We start from the raw sequence: 15,104 nt of genomic DNA, 5'->3' as shown, positions 1-15,104 counted from the left end.
CCAGAAAGAGGCACCCAAGCACACAGCTGGAAGGAGAGCTAGGACGGAGCTGGCTAGCCCGACTCACCTCGGGGACAGAGAGGAAATCTGCCTTTGGGGGTGCATTCAGCCACTCTTTCCCTGTGTTCCTCCCGCCCCTTTTGGTGCAGGCATATCCCACCTGCAGAGTCACTGCTGAGCTAGTGCAGAGTCACCCCGGATCTGGTACTGGTATCCTCCTAGCCGGTGACCGGGAGAGGGCCAGGGGCTTCTCCAAACACCCTCCTCCCGGGCCCCAGGGCTGTCCCAGGCAGTCGGTCCAGCCCTGCAGCTTCCGCCGGGCATCCCCCGCTCCTCCGGGGTAGCCGCGTCCCCACCTGCGTGTGAACACGCGCGGGGGAAGTCGGGGGGCTGTGTCTGCCTTTCACGCCGGTTTCACCGATACCATCCTTATTTTCTCCGCAGCCTACAAGGGCTGAAGTTTCCCTTGATGGTCTCGGCTGCCCGCCCCGCAGATCAATTAAACCCAGAGCCGGCCTGATCAGCATAAAGGGGAGGCCACACAGCAAACAAACCAACCAACCCAAAACAAACGAGCACCCCCGCGGCTCCCACTGCCCCCCCGCCTCCCGGGCAGCCCGCGGTGGAAAGCGCCCGGGAACGCCCCGAAACCTGCAGCGCCCCGCGGGGAAACAGCTCCCCTTTACCCGCAGGGAGCGGATCCGGACACCCCCGGAACCCCACGGGCCCCGGGGCTCCCCGAGAGGGACGGGGCTGGGGGAAGCCGCCTCCGGGGCGGCGGGGAACGGGTCCCCGACCCGTCCTGCTGCCCCCTCTAAATTCCGGGCTCCGCTTGGTTTGCCTCGGGGCCGGCTTTGAATCGGGCTGTGCCCGCCTCCCCGGTCACCCTCCCAGCCCGCTTCGCCATCGCTCTCTTTAAAGAACCACTCATTTTTCGTGTGTTCCTAATTATGTTTTATTTAGCTATTCATGAGCTATTTGGTGTTACACTGACTAGGGTTATTCCTGCTCTGCTCTCCTTTCTCTCCCTCCTCCTCTTCCCTCGCTTTGATGTCCTCTTGCATATTATACAAACAAGATCAAAAGCTACTTTTACCACCTCCGCCCACCTCATACAATATTTGTTACGGGAGAAAGTGTGTTTCGGGTCAAAACACTGGCTTGTTAGAGAGAGGTACTACCCAGCTGAAACCGGGGGGAGGGAGGGGAGAACGGGAAGAGGGGGGGGTACAACATCAAGTACATGAACTTTAAAGTGAGCCCTATTACCACGTTATTTAAAGGTCTGATCGTGTCAGGTATAATACTGAAGAAAAATGTTATGTTGGACAAAATGCTTATATTTTCCTGCTGTATTAATGAGAAGCTTGCCCTAGGCTATTTCCCCATCTCAGAGGGCAGCAGATGCAGAAAGTCCTTGGGGAGTAGATCTTTGAAATTTCATCAGCATTCATGGGTGACCTAGCCTTTTCAAGCACAATGATAGACATGATAAATCATCTTTGCAACGAATTCTAATTATCCTTTATATGGCCAGGTTGCCTCTTGAAAAGCAGATATCTAACATTTTCCCATATTGCTTCCAGATTTCATTGAGGGTGTCAAAAGTCTTGTGCCATCCTTCTTCCCTGCTGCTGACCATGTTATGTGACATCAGCCCTAAACCCCAGAGTGTGCTGGAGTTGAACTACTCTATTAAGTTACACGCTTGCCTGTATTGAACTAAATTTAATTCCTTTCCTCTCTTACCCAATGAAATTATGTGGTGCAGTGTAAGATAGGATTAGAAGTATATCATTATAGCAATTAATACTATAATGCCTCCATGATTAGTGTGCTACATTGAATTTCATGGATTTTTGCTCACTCTTGCCTAGATTTCCCTTGGGTCCTCTAGCCCAAACCATTGTATTCTTAGTAAATTAAATGTGAAATCACAGCAATATACTTAATAAATCCACTATCACCTGTATGGTGTATTCATAAAGGGCTCCAGTGCAACCTGTACAGCATCACCTTGCAGCGTGGGATGCACACACTAGGAAGGCTGTTTCCCTCCAGGTGGGAGCTGCCTGCCACGTCCCTCCTCTCCTGCCCAACTTTCTCTCTGCTTGCAGAGCAGGCCCAGGCGAGCAGAACTGTGGGAGCACAGCACTGCTCACCCCAAAGCAGAGCACAAGGGGGATGGATTTAGGCTTGTGGCTAGCAGGCAGAATGCCTTGCTCCATGGTTATTTGCAGAAGGGAATGCATTGCAATGCAGTAACCCCACACCATGCTTGGGAACTTGGATGAAATCCCCCACCCAGGGAGGTTCAAGCCTTTTCCCACCTCCCCTGGGGGAAGAGGCGGGGGTCTTTAAAGAGAAGCCTGTTTGAAGTGGCCCTGATGGAAATGGGGTTATTTCAGAGGTACAGTAATGGCTGTCTGGTTATCTGCAGCCAGGGCTCTGTGGCAGGGAGATAAGGTATTTATTAAGAGACCCATTTTAATGCTCAGGAATCGCTTTCAGAGGGCCCAAGAAAAATTGACTTTATCTAGTATATTATTATGTACAGTCACCCTGTTGATGTTTTACTTTAGTTTAGACACCATGAATAAAAGGTAATAACTTTCCCTTCAGCTTGTTTATCGACAAGACACCTGAGGGCAGTGAGGTGGGGAGATATTTGCTTTAATAGGGGTGATTAAAGGGAGACTCTCCAAGATTAGGGGAGAGGTTGGGGTTGCACAGGGACCCTCAGTACCTGACATTCAGGGTATATTTTAGACCCAGACCTTCCTAGGAACTTTGCCAAGAGTCAGGGAAGAGGGATAAACTGTGTTGGGGAAGGAAGTCACGGTGGGCTGTAGGTGGCATGAGGACAGGGAAGGCCTGGGCTGTCTTTGAGCATGGTGTGAGTGCTTAAATTTGGTTGGTCTGAAAATGTGAGGGATGGAGACACATGCCCCAGGCCTTCTCCAGAGAAGGCAACAAGCCTTCCTGACCTGGCTGAGTTTTTCTCTGCTGTTGAATGTTTCCAAGCCAAGGTGGAAAGACTCCAGTGACTGGGAAGTGACATTTCATGCTTCTGGTTCTTGTGATGGGCACTGTTCTACCACATGCTGAACACCTGAACTGAGTGCCTGGGTGGGGACACTTTTTACCTGGACTGTTGATGTCCATACCACCATTTTGCTTGAATAGTTTTTTCTTCTGCACTCCTCTTCACCCACTTATTCGTACTCCCTTGGCAATGTGAGACCTTCCAAGCATGGGGATCTTCTGTGGCCGGGGAGCATCCCACTTGTGCAGGGGAGGGTGGTGGAAGACTTTGAAGGCATAGTGGTACACAGCAGGACAGGAGGCTGGGAAAGGGTTGGTGGGGGTTGAGAGGGTGAGTCTGGGCAAGGTGGCCCAGGGATTGAGTCCCTGCAGACACCATTCCCAGATGGGTTCAGGGACCACCTAACACATTGGCATGTCTCTGCTCTGATAGCTGGACATCACGCAGGAATGCAGTGAGGACTCAAACAAATCCTTGCACCTTTGCTGTAAGCATCTCACCACTCCCACAGTCCTCTTATCCCTGCCAGCACTGCTTTAGTGCCTGCCTGTTACATCTGTACACCTCCATCCTACAGAGACACCCATTAACCCACTTTCTTCATTTAACACACAGAATCATCATGAGCTGGGAAGCCCAGAACAGACATCTGATTAAATTCAGAATAAACTACGGTGTCCTTTCATGGCCATAGAGACTTAAGACTTCTATCTTTGGTCTCTTCTCTCCTCTTCCTCCCTCCCTCCCTTCCTCCCCTCAATTCCCCTTCCCCTTCTTCATTTCTGTCCCTCCTTTCCTCCTGCCCCCCCCGCTCCCCAGCAGCTGCCACCATCCCGTAGCTCCCTCCCGAAGTGCAGGGCTCCGGCCGGGGCCAGGCTGCGGGGCAGGACCTCAGCCCTGCCCCGGTCGCAGCTGGGAGCAGCGGCCCCGGCTGCCCCCCGCCCAGCAGCAGCCGGTGTCCGGGCGGGGCGGGCGGCGCGGATAAATAGATTATTCAACTCCCTTTCACTGCAGGCCATATGAAGCGGGATAATGCTTTTGTCGGGGGGGGGATTATTTGTTTAGCGGCAAAATACGCGGGAAGGGATTAGCGTTTTGCCCGGAGCCCCCTCGCCGCTTCCATCCATCCCGCCCGCCCCGACGGGATGGGCCGCGCCTCTGCGGGGACCCCCGAGCCCTGCCCGGCCCCCAGGCTGGGACACGCGGCGGAGGCGGCGGCCGGAGAGGCTGCGCACCGGGCGGGCTGCCCGATCCGGTAGCAGCCATCGGGCACCTGTGTCTCGGCCCCTCGCTCCCTCCTGCCGTCCGCACCCACTGCAAATACAATTAAGCAGTGGGGAGAAAAGAGGGGGAAGCTTTTTGGAGGAGTGAAAGACCGCGTCCCTTCCGGAAAGTGCTTTACTCTGCTCCCTCAGGCTTTCCTTTTTTTTTACCTTCCCCTGTTTTTTTTCCTTTATTTTTTGTGCGTGTCTTTCTTCCCTCCTAAACTGACTTTCACTGGCAGCTTTTCCCTCGCGCTCGCCCCGGAGGAGGAGGAGAAGGAGGAGGGAAAAAACAACCCACCAACCCAGCCACTAAACCCACCCAGCAGTGGATGGGGGGAGGCAGGAGGCTCGTAGTGCGGGTTCCTGGCCAGCGGGCGGTGGGAGCCCCCTCGCTCGGCGAGCTGATGGCCGGCGGCGGGGGAGCAGGGCGCTGCCGGCCCCGCGCACCCAGCGCAGCGGCGGCCCCGGCCGCGGCCCCAGCGCCTGTGGGGCGCTGAGGGCTCCGCGCCCGCGCTCGCTCGTCAGGCAAGGTGCACTGAGAGGGGGATAAAACGGGAGGAGGGAGAGCGGCGGAGAGCAGCAGAGAGAGGCAAGGAGACTGGCGAGTCTGCCCGGCTGCTGGCTACCTCACTCCGGCGGCGCATCCTGGCAGATGACGGAGTAACTCACCCGCGCCTGGCTTTTTTTTTTCTTTTTTTTTTTTTTTTTTTCCTTCTTTTTTTAAGGGGTGGGAGGTGTTTGCTATTTTATCCTTTTTCTTTTTTTCCCTCCTCTGTGTGTGTATACAAATACATCGCCTCCGCTCAGGGAGCAGGATATTTCAAACCCCAAACTATGGCTTTTCAAAAATCGTCCGATGCCTCCAACGCCACGAGGAAAAATCCCAGCCTCTTGGAGATAGGAGCCTTGTGCTTGGACTCGGAGATCATCTTCGGCTTCACCAGCCACCTCCTGCGGAGGAAAGCCAGGGTAAGGGGATCTTGACGCCGTCCGGGGCAGATGGGGCCCCGAAGGGGGTCGAGGGCCGGCTCACGGGAAGCGGGTGTCGAACTTGGCGGTGCGAAGTTGCGGACGGCGGTGTCGGGCAGGTTTCAGCACCACGAACAGTCCTGGCGGCTCCGCGGAGGGGCGCGGGGGAACCGCGCTGCCGGAGCCCTCCTGAGGCTTCCCCGTGAGGACCGCGGCACCTTATGTGACCCCGGGTTCAGATGGCGAGTGGTGGCACCGCGTCCCGCTATTTCTAGGAGGGTTTTGTACTTACTAAGAAAAGGAAATTGCTCAGCTCCGTAGCGCGGCTCAGCCCCAGCGTCGGCCGGGGAGCCCACCCCTTTACCCCCCGCCCCATCCAACCCGAGCCTTGGAGCCGCGGGAGGGTTTTGCAGACGTTGTTTGGGCACAGGAAATTTCGGAGCAACTTCCCGGAGAGCAGCATTACCCCGAGCAGGCGGGAGAAGGGAGCTGGGGCGCGGCGCCCTGGTGCGTGTGTCTGTGCCAGTCCCGGTTTCTCGCCAGCCCCAAGAGGGGCACACGGCAGACCCCGGGTACCCACCCGTGTCCCCCGTGTCACCGCTTTACTTTCGCACCCTAACTTTTCCCGTGCTGCGGGCGGTCCGGGCAGGCGAGGGGTAGCGATCACAGTGCAGGGGGGCTCTCTCTGCCCGCGGTGCGGGGCGCGCCTCAGGGCTGTGCTTGTCGCCCACGGCCCCAGCCCTGCCCCAGGGCATGCACCCTTAGGGGTGGGGCCGGTGGGGCGCTTCACACACGTGCCGGGAGAGACAGAAAAGTTAAAGCAGTGGCGTAAAGGTGCCTCCTGGGGCGGGATTATTTTTTTCCCCCCATATGTATGTGTTTCCCCACTCTTTGTGCTCGGCGATGCCCACCTCACCACAGACCTTAAGACCTTACCCCATGCTCCACCAGCACCCACTAGCGCGGTGGCGGGGGAGGGGCCCAGCAGCCGCGTTGGCATCTCCGGGGAAGAGGCCGCCGTCACCCGGCGCGGCCCCGCGGGGCCCCGGCTCGGGCTGCTCCGTCCCGGGCGGGACCGCGGGCGCGGCGGCGCCGGCAGGGGGCGCTCTGGTCACAGGGACGGCGGCCGCGCCGAGCCCGGGCACGTCCCGGCCCCGCCACCGCCGCCCGCGCGGGACCGGCCCCGTGACAGACAGCGGCGCGCACTCCGCTCTCGGGGGGGTAAAAACTAAAAAAAGGAGAAAAGTGCTAAATACACGAGCCGGAGCGGCAGCCAAGTAGACAATTAGCTGCGAACGTTAATTTCTCCATCTGTCAGGTCAATTTTCGCGTGTAGGAGCATCCCGTCGCGCCCGCCGAGCGGCGGGAGAGTTGGCCCCGCGGGGCCTGTGTCCCGCGGCACCGCGCATCTGCCTGCGGAGCGGGGGCACCGTATCCCAGCCCGCGCAGGAGAGCGGCAGCCGCGGGCGGAGCGAGGGGAGCGGACCCCGGCCGGACCTTGACCCCCGCTGGCAGCTGGTCCGCAGCCCCAGCACCGCTTTTCTGTTCCGCGCCCTGCGGCGGGACCGCACCCCGCGGCCGGCCCTTTTTTCCCGACTCCCGAGGAATTTGGGTGTTAGAGTGTGAAGGAAGCAACGACTCACACTGATTTTGGCACTGTCCCGTAGGGCCATTATGAAATGGCATCTTTCTCCCCCCGCCGGTATCCCAAACCTAAACCCGAACCCCAGCCCGCCCCGGCCGAGGCTCCCCCGCCCCGTTTACCCCACCCCGCCCAGCCCAGCCCAGTCCAGTCCCTCCTCCCCTGGCCTCGGAGCACTTTTCCAGCTTTTTTTGCCGACGTGCTCCGGTGCTCTGGGTCCTTCCCCGTGCCGCCGTGGGGAGCTCACTCCTCCCTCTCCCATCCCAAACTTCGTTCCCGTCTCAGTATGGGAGGCAACATCACCTAGAGCGGCAGTCCGGGCGGCGGGGACCCGGCGCGATCACTGTTGGCACCCCTGACCCCCGTCCCGCTATGGGCGCCCCGGGCCGGGCGCGCCGCCGGGCACCGCGCCGCCCGCACTAACGGAGCGGGGCGCGGGGCAGGGGAGCATCCCCCGCTATCATGATCGCGGCCGCCGGCAGGAAGGCTCTGGGACCTGATCCCCGGGCGCCGGGGGTAAGTTCCTACAACACTCATCTCCTCCCCGCGGTTGAGTTTTTCCTTGTTTTTTTCCCTTTTTAAATTTTTTTTTCTTATTTTTTTTTAAATCTTCCTCACTTTTTTTTTTTTTTTTTCCCCTCGCGAGGAGGGTGGGAGCAGCGTTGCCTCCGCGTCCCGCGTTGCTGAGCTGTGCTGTCTCCGCAGGTGGCGGAGGGGAGCGGGTTGCGGGAGCTCTCCCCGCGGAAGAGGCCGCCGGCCGCCGCCGAGGAGGAGCGCTGTGCCAGCCGCCCGCCGCCCGAGGGAGCGGGAGCCGCCGCGGGGACCGAGCCGCGGCCGCTGGAGCGGGCGGCGGCCGGGGGCTGGTGCCGGAGCTGCCAGGCGCAGCTGGCCGAGCTGAGGAGGCAGGCGGCCCGGCTGGCTGCCGGCGGCTGCCCGCCCAACGCCCCGCCGGTAAGTGCAGCGCCCAGCACCGCCGGGGGGTCGCGGGGGGGGGGGGCTGGAGCCTGGCCCCGGCCCGCACGGGGTCACAGGTACATCCCCAAAGGATTTGGGAGGGGAGCGTGACGGCAAAGCCGGAGACTTCCAACCCGGGAGGGTTCTTCAAAAGTTCAAGGATTTCCCGTCCCGGGCTTTTATCGAAAAGCGAAACTGTGCGGCTGGACGCTCACCCGTTGCTACAGCCACCGGCTGCCAGAAACAGTTAAAAATGAAACGGGGAGTTTGGCAAGAGGAGCGAAAGAGCCGAGAAGCGGCTGTGCAGGTGCCGTGCGGGACGCACCCCAGAGCCCGGGCGCGGGGGGAGCTCCCCGTGTGCCTCCGCAGGACCCGGGGCCGCCCAGCCCTGCTGACACCGCCCCGGGGATGCCGGCTCGGTGTTGCGACTGGGGTTTGGCTTCGCTAAGAGAAGCTGCCGGTGACAGGCGTTCAGCTCCTCCTTCCGAGAAGCCGATAAAGTGCAGCTGAGAATCAAACACTTGTGTCTGTGGCGCTGGAGGAAACTTTGAGTGGGATGGATGATTTTTGAGTGGGCTGTGCTTTTGCCCTCTGGGTGCTTCAACGTGCCTGGCTGACGGGCTTACTCCTGTCCTTAATGTCCCTCGGGCAAGCACTGGCTGTGTCATTTTCCTCCAGTTTGTGCTGCACGGTGGCACTTAATACTTCGTAGGGAATGGAGAAAGTGCATGAGGATGCCAAGAGTTTCCCTCTTACACAGGTGCAGCTTTATTGGCATGTATTGTAGTTGTCTATACAGCTTTTCCTTTCCGTGTTTGGTTTTTTTTGTTTTTTTTTTTTCTATCAAAGGCCTTTATTATCCTCATTGCTTTTCCTTTGTCAGAGCAGCTAGAGCAAAGATCTTGAAAGGTGAAAACATACAGTCTTGATACAGAGTCTTGCCTAGACATCTGAAGAGATCCTGAGAATTAGCTGATAGGGGAAAATGCAACAGAAGACCCTGAGATTCTGTTTCAGGACACACGAAACCTGTGTTGGGGTTTTGATAACATTTGGAAGTAATGTATTGTTTTCTAAACAATGCTTATCTGGATGTTTGCAAGAATGGGGGGGAGGGTCTGAAGAGGAAGCCAAACCCTACTGACCTTCGTTTTCATTCAAAGAGTTCCTGTATGATCTACAGAATTCCCATTGAATCTAAATATAGTTTTGTTTGGAAGTGCATTGTGGAGCAGTGTCCGAATGCACAGTGTGGTTTGCATTTTCAGTCCAGATCCAAAGCCTTTTGAAATCGACAGGAGTCTCTCTTTTGGCTTGCTGGGCTAGGAGTAGGCTCTTATTTCTGTGGTGTAAAAGGTCACATATCTTATCTCACTGGATTCAGGACTGTTGGACCTTTTGTTTTCTGGATTGCTGCAAATGGTGGAAAGAAGTTTAATTTCCCTTGTGAAGTGCCTGAGATAGGCTGCTTCAATGAGGAGCAGAGAAACCCCTGTTCCTATGTTGGGGTGGGCCTCTCCTATAAAGAATTGGGTCCTATCTGTGAGCGGATCTCTGCCATGGGAAAAAAAAATTCCCAGTGTGGGAGAGTCAGGGGCCTCAGACAGGTGTTCAGGTGAGGAGACCTGTGAGCAAAGGCCTGTTTGTGTGGTCTCCTTCCTGTAGGTCTCGGGGGACTTCCTTGATAAGCACTTGATGATGGGTAAATTAATCCCCCTTTTCTGCAGGGTTTCAAAGCGTGCCTAGAAACATAATAAAATAGGAGTCACCACAGTGTCAGACCCTCGGCAGACCTGAGCACCGAGTAACAGACACCTGGAGTTCACTCGCTGTGCAGTAAGGCTTGATGGTTGAAATCTCTTGAAAACTGCATTCTCTGACACTTGTGAGACCTGGAGCCTAATTGCAAGCTCAGATTCCCTCTAGTCCTGGTGTGGTGAGCAGCTCCTCAGGAAGGAAGATGCAATAAACAGTTGTCCTTACTGCCTTGTGAGCGTGAAGTAGGTTAGCAGGAGATAATAGGCAGGGGTTCGGCTACTCAGCTGCTGTGAATTGGCCTTGCAGTGGGAATCTGATGCAATATGCTGGCAGGGTGAGCAGTATGTAATGTTTGTGCCAAAAAGGCAGCTTGCTCGATTCCCCCCTCCCCTTCCCCTCCTCTTGTTTAATTATATAACAAGACATCTGAAAAAGCAGCTCCTCTCTGTAAGAGTTTCATGCCCATACAATGCAAGTCAGAAGTTTCCTACAAGCTCTTCTAATGCTCTGTCAAACTAAGCAACTACTGGATGAGTAAACACCAGAAGGCTACTGCTTGGAGCATGCTGCTCTCAAAGGATTTACCTCCTTTGCCATAATAATTAAGAGATCTTTCAGCACAGATTCAGAAAGGTTTCCACACCTGGTTGAAAACCCTTTGGAAAGGTGGGTGGGTGCCTCAGAGATGAAAGAAGGGCTAGTTTCCTGCTGTTGATATCTTTCCTGATGAAAGAGTGGAGGTGTATTCTCATGCGTGGGGCAGCTGACAAGGGATTGAATTCACATTAGAATAGAAAACCGAGGTACTGTTTGCAGTCTGCAGGGATAACAAATCTAATTACTTGAGAGGGCTATGATTCATACAGTTTGTGTTGCTATCCTTTCAATTAGACATATTTAAAATATATAAATAATTTAAAGTTTCAGTGCTCAGATGATGTGCATTGATTACAGAATACTGTTAGTTGTTTGTGTCTCTTCAAAGTCCTCCAAATCTCTGTGGACAGCTGATAAAAAGATACACCTCTTTGCTTATGTTAAAACTCTTTAAACAGTCTCCCAAGCTCAAGATTTACTGCATCCTACACTCTCAATTCCCTTCAGTTTACTGTTGCTGCCTTTACAGTTTTCTACCACAGTGAGGCCTGTGTGTGAATCAAAATGTGATTTTCATTAAGTGTGGATGGAGCCAAGTGAAGTTTAATCTGAAATTATCCCAGATTAACATTTTGGTATTGCAGTGTTGGCATCAGTTACTGGGTCATGTACTGAACTAATGTAGGAGGGAAAAACAAGGTATCTTGGTTTATCCCTAATTGAAAGTTTTGCAGGCTGTGTCCTTGGAGAGTTGGTAATGGGATACAGCATCTCCTACTGCCAGAGTTCTGGCTGGAGTGGAGAGCAGGTTGCTGTGCCTGGAAGTTGTTGTTGTTGGCAGCTGTGGGACAATCCATGGGAAATGAGTTGGTGGTCTGTGTTTCACTCCCAGTTGGCAAATTGCCTTGTCACAAACCACAATTACCACTAATTGGCATCATTGTTGGCAGTTTCGGGAGACACTGAGGACTGAATGGGATGTAGATTAAATTAGTAATAATATTTCTTAGCACCTAAATTCTTCATTGTGTTTCACAAATGCTAATTAATCAATTCGTGTGATTGCCCCTGTTAGGTAAAACCCAAACATGCTGTCACTTCTGCAGAGGTGTATGTCAGACTGAGGTGTGTGTCTCCACAAGGAAGTGGAGAGGAAGGGACTGTTCAATATGAGAGATGTGCTCCTGTAGCTGCATTTCTGGAGGTGCACTCTGTGCTGCCTCTGGCACAGGCAATAGCCTTAAGGATATAAAGCTACTGTAAAATGGTTTCAGCTAATCCCTTATGAGCAGAGGAAAAAAGCTCTCCTGGTGTTAGGAATACACACACACACATCCAACTACATCCACAGAAGGGATTTATACTGGTGTAAATATTTTGGTTGTAGAAAAGTAATGCTTGTGCCCAGGTATACTGTATGAGAAGAATTTTTTTATCTGTACTGAAAGGAGGCCAAGACCAGCAGACGTTCACTTTGGAAGTGATTAGCTTTGATGATCATGTTTCCCCAGCCCAGGGATTCAGACACTGCATTTCACTTGTCCCCATCCACCCTCACCCCAGACACCCCCAGTCTGAGCAATTTATACTGTACCTACTGCCAGTGCAGGCAGGTGCTAGAGGCAACATTAAACAGGGCAGAAACATTAATTTTGTTTTATAGCTTGAGTTCAGGAAGTTCTTGCTGTCCTAGTTTTTAAGAGCTTCTTTTCTTCCCTGTTCTGTTGTTTTGTTTTGAATTTTTACCCCTGTTGCATTATCTGCACTGTGTGTTACATGAGGCACACCACTGAACGGCTTCCAAGGGCCTGAAGGACACAGAAGAGAGAATGTGGCTCTTTTGCTGGTGGAGTTCACAATTTTTTGTTCCTCAATACCTAAAAAGTCCTGTATTCCCAGCTGCCCAGATAAACTGCAGTTGGGCACAAAGGATCACGCTGCCAGCTCAGTGACCAGGACAGGTTATGCCTTTGTTGCTGATGAACCATGAATCATTTGAGAGAGCTAAGCAAGTCCTAGCCTGCTGTATCCTTGTCAGGGCTCAGTGTTACACCAGCCAGTGTTGGAGGAAGAGCTTTTCTGAGTGCTGGTGCTCTTGGAAAAAAGGGAAGATGACAGTGGCTTTAGACGTGCTGTTTACATGGATGTGTCTTACTTGTGCAAATGCCAGGCAGTGCTGCTGGACTGAGCTCCCATCACTCTTCCTTCTGGGCAAAGTGATGGTCTCTTGGTGGCACACCTGTGTGTGCTGCTGATTGCATCACCTGAAGGGGAGATGAAGAACAGAGTTTTGGGATGGGCAGGCTCTTTCCTATAAGCTTCTCCTGTGTGCTAAATAACTCCCCCATGTTCCCACCAGCAGCAGAACTAGGGAAGGATGGTCTGGTAGGATGGATGTTGAACTGTATTTGTTCCCTCCTTGTCCCATATGACTTCATAAGAGGCAGCATCTTCTCTACAGCTGCACACACTGGTTGGTTGACAGTAAGCTAGGGCTTGGACATCTGGCTTCTGCCAAGCAACTAATAACATGTGGATACTGCCCAATCTCTCTCATAGTTTGTGGAAGTTGTAGGAACTTGTTCTGAGCCTTCTGCCTCAATTTTAGATCATTTGACAGGTTCAAAAGCTATTAAGAAGGGCTGTAAGTAAGAAGGTTGGAAAGAAGGACCATGCAGTAGTTCCTAGTGCTCTTGAAAACCAGGCTGAGAGGACAGGCATGGGATTGAGGACTGTAGTCTTGATGTGTGAGAGTCAGGGATGCTTTGTAATTCCCACCATGGCCGCTCTGATGGCCTGGTATCAGCAGGAATTGAGGCAAGGAGAGCTTGTGATCCCTGGCTGCCAGTACCTGTCTCCTCGCTGTGCACTGTTGGGTGCTCCATGTGGAGGACCCTGGGAGAGGGTTCTGTGTCCTCAGTGTTTACCTGCAGGGTCGTGCTTCCCTGAAAGAACAAGGATTCGTGTATGGGGGCTTCTTGCAACACTTAAGGTGCATGTGGAATTGGTGTAAGCTTTTAGGAGCAGTTCCTGCTGTTTTCCTGCCTGTGCCCGTTGTTTTCTGTTAGTGTGTCAACCCTTACTACTGGGGTAGCCCTTACTGCCTGGAATTTGGCAGTCACAATGGTGACACAGCTGAGTCTTGGCTAAGTTTGGGGTCCTCTGTTACTTAGGGGCTCTTTCATTTTCGTGGGAGATCTCTCTGCATCTGGGTTGATATGGATAAGGGGAATTGAGTGGGAGAGCTGTCTTTTAAAGATTGCTCTCTAGAGGAATCCAATTTTCATGGCTCTTCACAAGCATTAAGGCTCTTCTAAATGTTCCTTAAAATGTTCTATACTTAACATTTAAAAAATGTAAGTCGAAAAGTAAAGTCTTAGTTAATAAATATGAAACTACGGGGCATTTTTTTAAGATGCACATTTAATATTTAATTATGTGAGAGAGACTCTTGCAGAGACTTGGCTGTGGAGAGCTCCAGGCAATGAGCTCAGATGTGGATTTCAGGTACGTGTGCAGTCTAATAACAGGGTTAGTGACAGCACTGTGTCAAATGTGTTGACACGAGCAGTTCCCTCCTTTGACTCGGCGCAGTCGTTCCCGGTGTGACAGGATAGGCTGCGGAAACTAATTGTAATGACTTTGCTTTAGACACTTAGGATTTTCAAGCATGCCCTTTTAAAATACAGGTGAGAGGGATTATCTTGCAGTTTGGATGCTGGAGGCAAGAGACCTTCTCTCTGGGGGATCTGAAGTAGGGGAGTGGGGATTGCACAATTAGCTGAAGGTGCTGTGGTCTCCTGGGTAGCTGAGGGTAATTAGTGTTTCTCTGGCTCTTTCTCTGGCTAATTCCTTCAGCACCCTGCCCTATTAGGGGAAAGGGAGGAAACACATAAACCATTTCAAAATCCCAGGGGGTGGAAAAGAGCATCTGCTCCTAACATCTGAGGTTACTTTGAACCTGTTGAAATATGTAGTAGCTGCTTTATTGTTTTTGCCAAGAGTTTCCACCTACAGTGATCCCAGCCTCTGACTTGTTAACAATGAGGTTGTTGGAGGCAGTAGTCATCCTCCTCCTCGTCCCTGGCTCACAGCAGCTGATAGTGGCTGCTGCTGTGACCTGGCACTACAGGGTATAGGAGTGGGGATGACTGAAACCACCAGGATTTTCTTTCTTTTTTTTTTTCCCCTCCACGACCAGGATTACCCACAATGTTCACAGTTGTTGCACGTGTCTCCTGCTGCTTGGGTACCCCAAAATAGCTGCACTCTTTGGGCCTGAATTGTTCTTGCCACAGTGAAGATGCTGATGTAGGGAAGAGCCAGTTATTCCCTAGGTTTTCAGTTGGCAGATGAATATTTTGTCATGAAAAGTGAGCAGAGATTTTGCTTCACCATGGTTAGACAAGGAGAACCTCTCTGAAAGCATCTGCATGTCTTATGGAATATTTTTTCATGCCAATGCTTTTGCCTTTCTCAACATTGGATTACCTTCAGAAACTAGATCCTGAAGGATATTGGATATTGGTCACACTGAATAGGGCAGGCAGCTGTCCAGTTGGAAGTACTGTATCTGCTCTTTATTATTTACTGGAAATCAGTGGAATTCAACTTGTCTGGATTTGTCTCCTTGTCATCTGACTGCAGACCTGCAGCACTGGAATAACTATTTTGTTTTTAGGTGTCCAGCGTATCCCCAAGTGAAAGGCATCATTGGAAAGGTGGGAATCTTGTCTATTGCTGGCTGTGCTTGTGATTGGGACCTGCCTGGCTTCTTTTACAAGTGTCTACTAATTTTGTATAGTGACTTATGGGAGAAAACTGGGGCCTTACTTCAAGGAGAATCATACCTCCTGCTCTGTTAACAGGAATT

General features: G+C 52.9%; 2 protein-coding genes across 2 annotated transcripts in view; both read left to right on the top strand.

The window, feature by feature from the left end:
• ASPG (asparaginase) overlaps positions 1-15,104 on the top strand; it is a 139,896-nt gene that overhangs the window by 70,242 nt on the left and 54,550 nt on the right. The gene's annotated exons all lie outside the window — the stretch shown is intronic.
• Positions 7,196-15,104, top strand: part of KIF26A (kinesin family member 26A) — a 94,183-nt gene continuing 86,274 nt past the window's right edge. Inside the window, exons 1-2 of the mRNA XM_053981663.1 lie at positions 7,196-7,438; positions 7,628-7,873. Coding sequence (XP_053837638.1) covers positions 7,385-7,438; positions 7,628-7,873 — 300 coding nt within the window. The 5' untranslated portion in view covers positions 7,196-7,384. The remainder of the gene's footprint in view (positions 7,439-7,627; positions 7,874-15,104) is intronic.

The sequence above is a fragment of the Vidua macroura genome, chromosome 6 (assembly GCF_024509145.1).
Source record: "Vidua macroura isolate BioBank_ID:100142 chromosome 6, ASM2450914v1, whole genome shotgun sequence".
Taxonomy (NCBI): Eukaryota; Metazoa; Chordata; class Aves; order Passeriformes; family Viduidae; genus Vidua; species Vidua macroura.
The sequence above is the reverse complement of the archived record's forward strand: the minus strand, read 5'-3'. Positions and strand labels throughout refer to the sequence as shown.